The following is a 9,969-nucleotide window of genomic DNA, read 5'->3' as shown; positions in this document are numbered from 1 at the left end:
AGTGGAAAGAATTGCAGGGAGGAATATAAAAAAAAAAAACTCTAATCAACCAACTGTTGGTGGGTGAGGGTGCAAAAAAACGCCTTCCCAGGTTTGTCAATGGGGGGCTCACCAAGAAAAGTTTGGGTACCAGTGATGTAAGGTATCCTGAAACGGAGGCTGCACAAGAAGTTCACCTCATCAGCCCTCACCTCCAGGCTTTAGGTTTAGTCTGAGGTCTGTGTGCCACAATGCGTGGATTCAACATGTCAAAAGGATCTCTGGTTAGAATCTGACCTCTGATCCCATTAATGGATTATCACCAATCAGCTGCTACCCCTCGCCTCCCAAACGCCCCGTCCTGTAGCTTTAGATGTGTCCCTGCTTTCAGGGCAGGAGGGGGCCGACAGTCAAAAGAGCGAGAGAAGCTCAGACAGTTTGATAGAAATCTTTATTGACTGACAAATTGTTGGGTTTGGGTGTCTGACACTCTGACTGCTGCCCTCTGGTGGTCTTTAAAGATATGCCACCTACCTCTAGATCAGCCCAGATCTTCAGGATGGAGAGCTTGTTCTATCGGCATGTATTTAAATTGAATATGTTGTAACAATGAGAGCTTTAATAAAAAACAAAAAGTTAATATTGGAATATCCAGTCTCTGGTTTTAATCTGTATCCCTGCAAATGTGGCAAACAACGGTGTCCTGTTGTGCACAGTTTTTTAAGTCGCAGTTTGTTTTTTCAGAAAAGAGCACAAACAGACAATTTAATACATTTTTATTCCATTTTTCTTGCTTTATCTAAACAAATGCCTTCTACAATAAAATTTGATATGGGGTTTTACGTATAAACTGTTTACATGGTTTTGTTTTTTGTTTGTTTTTTTCCTATGGGTTCTCTGAACGCAGATGTTTAAAAGTCCTTTAGGGAAGTCAAATGTCCTTCTGAGTTTTGCTCCAAACATTACGATGCTGTGGACACCTCAGTCTTTGAAGACACTTCAGATGCTTCTTCCATTTTCTTTCCAAACACCATTTCCATGATGCAGGCGTTAAACTGGAGACAGAGAAGCAAAAGTCAGGATCTTTATATCTTGTTTGCATATTCAGATTCAGGTGATACAGGCTGTCTTTCTGGCTTTGGGAGGAGCAGAGGGAGATATCTACAAAAAGGTGATACTGAGCTGCTTCAGGGATCAGAACCAGGTGGGTCCTCCTCACCTGCTTGTTCATGAAGGCGTAGATTAGTGGGTTGTAGACACAGGAGCTCTTGGAGAAGAATGCCGGGATGGTCACGAGCCGGTAGTCTTTATTTACCTCTTCAGAGTGGGCAAACCAAAGAGCCGTCAAAGCATATGGGCCATAGCAGGTGACGAAGGAGCCGACCATGACGATGATCATCCTGGACACCTCCTTCTCAGCCTTCTGAGTGGACGCCGACTCTGCCTGCTGGGCGGCAACCTGCAGAAGAACACATTAGAAAGGCTTGAGGCAACTCTTTCATGAGTGTTTAGTGGCAGTTTCCATGCATAAGCTTGTATGCAGGGGTGGGTAATTTCCGTTCCTGAGGGCCGGTATCCTGCAACTTTTAGATGTGCCTCTGATTCGGCAATATTGAATCAAGTAATTAGATGATTGAGAGGACTCTGGAGGAACTGACTGCATGCTGAGGAGGTAACGCAGGCATTTGATTCAAGTGTGTTGGATGGATCTAAAAGTTGCAGGATACCGGCCCTCAGGATGTGGAATTGCCCAGCCCTGTTGTAATGTGTCGCCGTGGATGGGTGGACTCACAGCTCTCAGAGCTCCCAGTAACTGAGAGTAGGAGAAGATGATTATGGACAGAGGGATGCAGAAGCAGGTGACCATCAGGAAGTACATGTAGCTGGTGCAGTTAAACTCCTCGTTATTGGTGTACCAGTCGGGTCCGCAGGAGCAACCCAGTCCTTCCGGGATGTACCTGCACAAAAACATCAATTCAGCCGGAGAACGTCGGGACTGATCTGTACACGGCTGCTCCTCCAGCGGCGGGAGATCTACCTGCTCCAACCAAAGAAAGGTGGGCAGGAACAGCCCACCCCCATGAACCAGGTGAAGAGCACAGCGCCGGCGGCGTGACTGCTGCCAAACTTAAACGCTCCGAACGGTTTACAGATCACCAGGTACCGCTCGAAGGAAAGCACAGCCAGCGACCAGGACGTCACCAGACCTGCAGAGAAAACATCTGCATTCGTCACCTGCCTTCATCGCACCAACCCACCACCTCTCAGCCTCCCAGCCTCACCTGCTACGGCACCCATGGCTGCTTCCAAGGCACACAGGGTGTGACCCAGGAAGTAGTAGCCCCTCACGGTGGAGACGAACACCTGGCTGACGGAGAAGGTGACGAAGATGAAGCCAGCAAGGGAGATGTTGACCAGGATATAGTTGAGAGGAGCTCTGAGCTTCTTGTATTTAGCTGTGGCCAGCAGAACCAGGAAGTTTAACGGCGTCCCGACGAAGAAGACGAAGCCCATGAACAGGGCCTGGAGGTGGAACGCCCACGACGGGGCGAGATAATACTGGGGCCCCTCGAAGGGGTCCACTTTGGAGATGTTCTCATACAGGTGGAAATGTTTCCCCATCTTTAACCTGAGCTTCTACTACCTCAGCCAGAACCTTCAGCCTCTTTTTATACACCTATTAAACCACTTAAAGGAAAGATAATCTGCGCGGATTTTCCCGAACTTATGGATTTAATCCTTCTGACACTTTAATCTTCTTATTGACAAGAAACAATAAAAAACAGACTCATATCACGAAGTTCATCGTGTTTAAACAAAAAAAATGAATTTCATGACAGCTTATTTTCTGTTGGTTGAATCTGGGAGGTTCTTGCTGCGAATCTGTTTTCTTTTTTTCTAGGAAAGAAGCTTTATATGAAATGACTTTTGAAGTGCATAGATTTCTGCATCCTGTGATCATTGATGTGCAGCTATTGGCCAAACAGACCTGTGTCTGTTTTTCTTATTCCTGGACAACCTTTTAAAATGAAGATAACAGGTTGTTTTTTCAGAGATCAGTGACTCTTCCAGACTAATAATCTGTTCGACAAGCACACTAACCCCAGATTACCACAAAGTAAAATCACTTTACCTTTTCACCACAAACCATCAGGCAGTAGATGCAGTCAAATTTGCTTATCACAGAACTGTATGTTTAATAATTCAACAAGGATAGCTTTTTAAAAATTGTTGTTTCTCTGATTTAAAGAAATTTAAAAACGAAAAGTTAATCTTTTTTACCTAAATTCAGGTTTTATTTAGGAAAAATAACCAGCTATCATATTGTCAGCCAGAGCTGCTTTTATATCTTAAATACTTTGCTCTTCCAGATATGAAATGAAGGGAAAATATTGCCAGATCTGTGTTCCGTGGGTTTGTTTCCAGCTATTTTGGTTTTTTTAAGTTTTAAATATGGCATTTTTATTTGTTGTCTGATGTAAATCTGATGTAAATCTGCAGGACATTTAGTTTTAAGGTAGCTGATTAAGGAGCTCAGTGATGGAGATGGTTGACCGATAAAAACCCAATAAGAACCTTTATTTTTTCCGTGACTTAAGATCTAATCCGGATGTCTAAGACTTACCTGAGCGGGTCATCCACCTTAATCCGCCTCAATCCTGCAAACAAAGAGCTTAGATTTATAATGACTCTACAGCTCGCACTCCCTCCTGCTGCTGCTGCTGGTCGTCCACACGGACGCCTGAAGACGCGGATAAAGACGGAAATCTCTGCAGCTCAGGTACTTGTGGCCATCACTTCATCCTGCCCGCCTCATGAAGGGAAAGCGTTTCGGCTGCTGCAGAGCTTCAGTTTTAGAAAGCCACTGGACCTCCGCCTTTATTTTCTGGTTCTTCGTCTTCTGTCCGTGGAACTGTGATTGCTTAAGACCGGCTGCCCCGCAGGAACATCAGCCACAGCACACAGATTATCGACCGATCAGTTGATCGATCTGCTTCAGAACTAGGGCTGTACCGTAACCAGGCTGTGAACAGCTCAAGCACGGGTATGATCTGACTTTATTAAATAAAGGCTGCATCAAAGCAGCACGACACATCAGTTCAATAGCAACCTGTGTTTGTGTGACCTTTAACTATTAGGGTTGTCAGTTGGTAGGTGGGGATGTTGGTGTGTTTAGGTTGAGTGGGTGGATGCGAGTGGGGTTATCACCTGGAGGTGCAGCGTTGTTGAACGGTAGAGAGTCGCAGGACTCAGACAGCTGTACTGCCTCCCCCCACCCACCCAAAGTTTAGGATCCAGTCCCCCACCAAGCATCGGAGACCCCACTGAGCCCCCGCCGGGCAGGCATCTGTCCGCTCCAGCAGCCAGAACTCTGAAGGAGCAAGGTAAGGTGAGAACATTACTATCCTACCTGCTGAGCTAGCTCCTGTCAAAGCCCTGCGACGGCGGGCCTGACGCATCCCTGGGGTCCAAAGAAGATATAACGGCGCCGTGAGAGATGGCTGGGCCTTACCCGTACCTCCACTCATGGGCAAAAGAAAAGCAAAGCGTTCCCATCAAGCCAAGAGGGAACTTTACTGTATACGAGAGTTCATGGTCTTCTCAGTTACCGTATGTATCTAAGGCCAGCGGCTGCACAACACTGCAAAAAAATGCAATCTAAATAAGTCTTGTTTTTTCTTAAAATATGTGCATTTGTTCTTGAATTTAGGTGGTAAGTGGGACACTTAACCAATGGAACAAGACAATTTACTTTAAAAAAAAAATTCAAGTGCATATTATCTAATTAACTACTAATTCTATGGGAAAATCATCTTATTTACCTGCTCAAATTAAGGGGAAATGCACCTAATTTAAGAAATTTTGACCTTATTTCTGCATCGTTTTGGCAGTGAGGATTCTCCCCTCCTCAAGCTGCGGGGTTAGTTTGAGATTTATTTTGCCAAATGCTACTTGTTTTTTTTCCAAACTTGCAGCCGTACATTTTGGATCTCTGATCCGATTAATTAATTAGCTCCTGATTACAGCAGCAGGCACCTTCTTATTTCCTTCAGCTTTTAAGATGTGTTTCTGCTTCATCTCATTACCTGGTTGGGAGGTAAATAATCCACTCATTCAGGTATTACATCTAGAATTGCAAGACTTGAGAGGAAATATTTTTTAAGACAGATAAGTGAAGAAAAGTTGTTTGATTTAGTTTTTTCTAAACAAGGTAGCCTCACCTATGTTTATGTTTGATCTGGATAGAACTAGTCAGCTTAAAGAACATTAGATGTTTTTCTTTCTGTAAACAAATCTTTTATATTTTGACATCCATGCAGCAGACGCATAGAGTGATATTAAAATCAGAGTTATTTCCAGCGCCACTTGTCGGTGTTACGTTCTTTGAAACATTCCCTGCTGAGATAGATGCCACCACAACACCAGCTGGTGCTGGATAGTTAACGTGGTTGCTGTGCATCCATTAAGCCCTGCAGGTGCATAATTGCTACTAACGGTAGCCAAATTGCACATGTACCAGAACCTCCCCATGCAGGCGGATTCACTTTCTTTCTTTGAGCACAACATCAGAGACCAGGATGTGGTTAGCTTCTTCCTCAATGGAACCTGATTTTAAAGTGACATAAATTTTATAACGACAATAGAAACACAATAAAACTTTTCTATTTAAGTAAAAAGAATCGCTGCAGCAGTTAACCTGTGATAAAAAATATTAGCTGATTATAAATTCATCAACTTAATCCCCCTAGTTTTGTCCCTAGCTCCTGTTGCTAGGCCCTAGCCTCTGCTTCTATTGCTAGCGCCAACTTCTGTTGCTAGCACCTAGCCTCTGCTTCTATTGCTAGCTTCTACTTCTGTTGCTAGCTCTTGTTGCTAGCACCTAGCCTCTGCTTCTATTGCTAGCTTCTACTTCTGTTGCTAGCTCTTGTTGCTAGCACCTAGCCTCTGCTTCTATTGCTAGCTTCTACTTCTGTTGCTAGCTCTTGTTGCTAGCACCTAGCTTCTGCTTCTATTGCTAGCTCCTACTTCTGTTGCTAGCTCTTGTTGCTATCCCATAGCCCCTGCTTCTATTGCTAGCTCTTGTTGCTAGCCCATAGCCTCTGCTTCTATTGCTAGCGCTTGTTGCTAGCCCATAGCCTCTGCTTCTCTTGCTAGCTCTTACTTTTGTTGCTAGCTCTTGTTGCTAACCCCTAGCCTCTGCTTCTATTGCTAGCTCATTTTGCTAGCCCATAGCATCTGCTTCTCTTGCTAGCTCTTGTTGCTAGCCCCTATCCTCTGCTTCTCTTGCTAGCTCCTAGCTCCCGCTTCCATTGCTAGCTATTGTTGCTAGCCCCTAGCATCTGCTTTTCTTGCTAGCTCCTACTTCTGTTGCTAGCTCTTATTGCTAGCCCCTAGCCTCTGCTTCTATTGCTAGCTCTTGTTGCTAGCCCTTATCCTCTGCTTCTCTTGCTAGCTCCTAGCTCCTGTCCCTGCCACCTTAGATGGGGTCAACTGTAGAGCGCTACCTAGGTTAGGAATCCAGCCTTCAGCCCAAACATATATATGAATAATGTTAGTCTAATTTGGACTACAGCCTTCAGAAAAGTAATAGCAATATACTAACTGGCTAATTATATATTATAAAGGTGAACATTAGCATGTGTAGGCTATGCATGAAGAAACAGGAGTGTTGGGAGGACTCTATGCTAAAGGAGCTATGACAGGAAGCGTCCTGCTACATCTTCCTACCTCCGTCATTACTGCCAGCTCTATCTGGACAGCACTGGTCATGGCGACTGCTGACGCACTTCCGCTTTGGCTTGAGAATCCTCACCGACATTTGGATGGAGCCGTTGATTACATAGGGCTGCCACCTCTAGAACGGCCACCAGGCCGCAGGAGTGAGCAGACCGACAGGATTCAGACAGGTTTGTCTGTGCTGGACACAGCTCGATAGGAGTCATTATCGTTTATCCTCATGCTGGGCGGTTCTGTCGTTCCTTCTGACGGCTGCCTGATGTCTCCACGTCTGGTGGATGTTGTAGATGTTCTTCAGGATGCAGAGCTGGTTCTAGCTCTCAGTCTGTCGTTCTCTTCCATTCGTTCTTGTGCTGGATATGAACAGGGATTAGTTTGTTAGTAGAAACGTTAGTTTACTGCTGTGCAAATAGTTTTTAAATAACTACCGTACTGTGAGTTCCCTGAGTCTGTTTACCTCTGTTTCCAGTGAGAGTTTCGGAGCGGTGGGTGGGCCTGAAGTAGGTGGTTTATCTTATGGCAGAGAGTGTCTCCTCATCTCTTGCCTGTTTCACAATGGCTCTGCAACTGATAGTTAACCTGCACAGGTAGAAACAAGCCAGACCTTCAGTGTCCAGATTGATCTCATGTGTTTCTGTCCTCTGTGTGTCCTCAGATCCAGAGAACAGCTTACCGGCTCCGTGTCCTGAACCCTTGGATTCCAAAGGTCATTTCTGGGTGCACCACCCCCACTTCACCACCTGCAGCTCCTTTAAACTTAGAGTACTACTCCGCCCTCCAGCATACCACCTGTGAACAGGTGGTATGCTGGAGGGCGGAGTTTTACATGGCACTTTCCAAAGGATGTAAAACCACACTTACCTCCAAACCAACGGGGTGGCCTCCTCCTTCGCTGCCAGCTCTCTCCCCATCAGTGAACAAGCTACACTCACATTCTCAGAATATTTTCTCTGTTATTCTTGCCGCCTCGCTAACATCGCTACCTCTCCTTTCCTCAGGTGAACTGACCTTGGTGACGACAGATCTTCAACACCTATTTAATAAAAGTCCAAACTTTCTTACGGTCTCTGAGTGGTTAATGACGCAATTTGTCATTTTGCAAAAGTGAGGAAAATCCAACAATAAATTGAACATATTTTTATTTAGTTTTTTTTGTTGCTTTTATCTATACAAATGCATACTACAGTAAATTTCATCTGGTCTTTTTATATGTAAACTGTATTTACATGGTGCTTTTTCCTGTGGATCCTCTGAACCAAAAAGTTTAAAAGTCCTTTAGGGAAGTCAAATGTCCTTATGAGTTTTGCTCCAAACATTACGATGCTGTGGACACCTCAGTCTTTGAAGACACTTCAGATGCATCTTCCATTTTCTTTCCAAACACCATCTCCATGATGCAGGCATTAAACTGGAGACAGAGAAGCAAAAGTCAGGATCTTTATATCTTCATCGACTTTCTGGTTTAGGAGGAGCATTGCAGGAAGATCTCTACAAAATGTAATACTTAGCTACTTCAGGGATCAGAATCAAGTGGGTCCTCCTCACCTGCTTGTTCATGTAGATGTAGATGAGGGGGTTGTAGACGCAGGAGCTCTTGGTTAAGAAAGCTGGGATGGTAACGAGTCTGTAATCCCTGTTTGCGTCTGAAGAGTTGGCGTACACAAGACCAGTTATGGCGTAGGGGCAGTAGCAGGCGCAGAAGGAGAGCACCATGACGATGATCATCCTGGACACCTCCTTCTCAGCCTTCTGGGTGGACGCCGACTCTGCCTGCTGGGCGGCAACCTGCAGAAAACCATTGGAGAAGCTTCATCAGTACAAGAAATGCCCGATCCAACCTCCAAAGCTGGTGTTTTTTTTATTTGTAGATTATTACGCATCTACAGCTTCACGCTGTTTTGTAAAATGTCTCAGTGGATAGATGGACTCACAGCTCTTAGAGCTCCCAGTAACTGGGAGTAGGAGAAGATGATGACAGACAGAGGGATGCAGAAGCAGGTAGTAAGCAGGAAGTACATGTAGCTGGTGGTGCCTAACTCCTCGTTTCTGGTGTACCAGTCGGGTCCGCAGGCACAGTTCAGCCCCTCGGGGATAAACCTGCACATAAAGATCACATCAGCTGGAGAACATCAGCACCCACATAGACAACAGCGACAGACGCAGGAGACCCACCTGCTCCACCCAAAAAGAGGTGGCGAGGCAGCGCCAAACCCCATGATCCAACAGAAGGCGACGGCGGCACCGGCATGAGCGTTCCCAAACTTAAACGCTCCAAACGGTTTACAGATCACAATGTACCGCTCAAAGGAGAGCACAGCAAGAGACCAGGACGTCACCAGACCTGTGGAGACAGAGTTGTTTATAACCCGCTGTCACCACATCAGCCGCTCACCTTCCCAGCCTTACCTGTTCCCGCGGCGACCGCAGCTTCTGAGGCACACAAGGTGTAACCGAGGAAGTAGTAGCCCTTCACGGCCGCGGCCCACACCTGAGTGTTTGAGTAGGTAAGGAAGACGAAGGCAGCGAAGGAGATGTTGACCAGCATGTAGTTGAGAGGAGCTCTAAGCTTCTTGTACTTAATAGTAGCCAGCAGAACCAGAGTGTTTAACGGCCAGCCACAGAAGAGAACGAAGCTCATGAAGGCGGTCTGTACGTGAAATGCCCACATCGGGGCGATATAATACTGAGGACCCTCGAAGGGGTCCATGTTGGTCATATTCTCATACAGGTTAAAATGTTTCTTCATCTTTACGCTGAGCTTTTCCGACCTCAGCGAGCTCCTTCAGTCTCTTTATATACATCGAACGCCTTCAGCCTCTTTTTATACATCCATAAACCACTTAAAGCAAAGATAATCTGCGCGGATTTTCTCAAACGTATGGATTTAATCCTTCTGACACTTTAATCTCCTTATGGACAAGAAACACAAATAAATAACTGACAGCTGACCCTGTTTAAACAGAAAATGAATTTTCCTGACAAGTTGTTTCCTGTTGGTTGAATAAGGGAGAAAATTCGTCTTTTTTTGTTCTGCAGGGAAGCAGTTTTATACAAAAGAATTTATGTGAAATAGGTAGATTTCTGCATAATAATGCAGCGATTGGCTGATCTCACCGATGTCTTTTGTTTTTTTGTTGACTGTCCCTATTGTTGGACAACCTTTGCAAAAGAAGATAAATGTTTGTTCTTCTCATAGATCAGTAATTAACGGCTCCTTAAGACCATTAACCTGTCCGACAAACACACTAACCT

At 45.2% G+C, this 9,969-nt stretch overlaps 2 protein-coding genes across 2 annotated transcripts; both read right to left on the bottom strand.

Moving 5' to 3' along the window:
* Window positions 1–740: 740 nt before the first annotated feature.
* On the bottom strand, window positions 741–2,808 carry opn1sw1 (opsin 1 (cone pigments), short-wave-sensitive 1). Its single transcript, XM_038301504.1, has 5 exons — window positions 2,262–2,808; window positions 2,018–2,186; window positions 1,772–1,937; window positions 1,199–1,438; window positions 741–1,034 (listed from the first exon to the last, which is right to left on the bottom strand). Exons 1-5 carry the CDS (start codon window positions 2,599–2,601, stop codon window positions 942–944), a joined length of 1,008 nt encoding a protein of 335 aa, XP_038157432.1. The 5' UTR covers window positions 2,602–2,808; the 3' UTR covers window positions 741–941.
* A 5,031-nt stretch (window positions 2,809–7,839) lies between these two features.
* Window positions 7,840–9,528, bottom strand: LOC119794139 (putative violet-sensitive opsin). The gene is made up of 5 exons (XM_038301507.1): window positions 9,124–9,528; window positions 8,890–9,058; window positions 8,649–8,814; window positions 8,263–8,502; window positions 7,840–8,125 (listed from the first exon to the last, which is right to left on the bottom strand). The coding sequence occupies exons 1-5, from the start codon at window positions 9,461–9,463 to the stop codon at window positions 8,033–8,035; spliced, it is 1,008 nt and encodes a 335-aa protein (XP_038157435.1). The 5' UTR covers window positions 9,464–9,528; the 3' UTR covers window positions 7,840–8,032.
* Between the last annotated feature and the right edge of the window lie 441 nt (window positions 9,529–9,969).

Source organism: Cyprinodon tularosa, unplaced genomic scaffold (genome assembly GCF_016077235.1).
Source record: "Cyprinodon tularosa strain WSP-4 unplaced genomic scaffold, ASM1607723v1 ctg469, whole genome shotgun sequence".
Lineage (NCBI taxonomy): Eukaryota > Metazoa > Chordata > Actinopteri > Cyprinodontiformes > Cyprinodontidae > Cyprinodon > Cyprinodon tularosa.
The sequence above is the reverse complement of the archived record's forward strand: the minus strand, read 5'-3'. Positions and strand labels throughout refer to the sequence as shown.

Coding starts and splice junctions, on each gene's coding strand:
- opn1sw1 (XM_038301504.1), bottom strand. CDS start 2,601: ATGGGGAAACATTTCCACCTGTATGAGAACATCTCCAAAGTGGACCCC. Junction 1,938..2,017: donor CCTTTCTTTGGTTGGAGCAG/GTAGATCTCCCG, acceptor GTTTTTGTGCAG/GTACATCCCGGAAGGACTGG. Junction 1,439..1,771: donor TACTGGGAGCTCTGAGAGCT/GTGAGTCCACCC, acceptor GTTCTTCTGCAG/GTTGCCGCCCAGCAGGCAGA.
- LOC119794139 (XM_038301507.1), bottom strand. CDS start 9,463: ATGAAGAAACATTTTAACCTGTATGAGAATATGACCAACATGGACCCC. Junction 9,059..9,123: donor TGCGGTCGCCGCGGGAACAG/GTAAGGCTGGGA, acceptor CTGTCTCCACAG/GTCTGGTGACGTCCTGGTCT. Junction 8,126..8,262: donor ACATCTACATGAACAAGCAG/GTGAGGAGGACC, acceptor CTCTGTCTCCAG/TTTAATGCCTGCATCATGGA.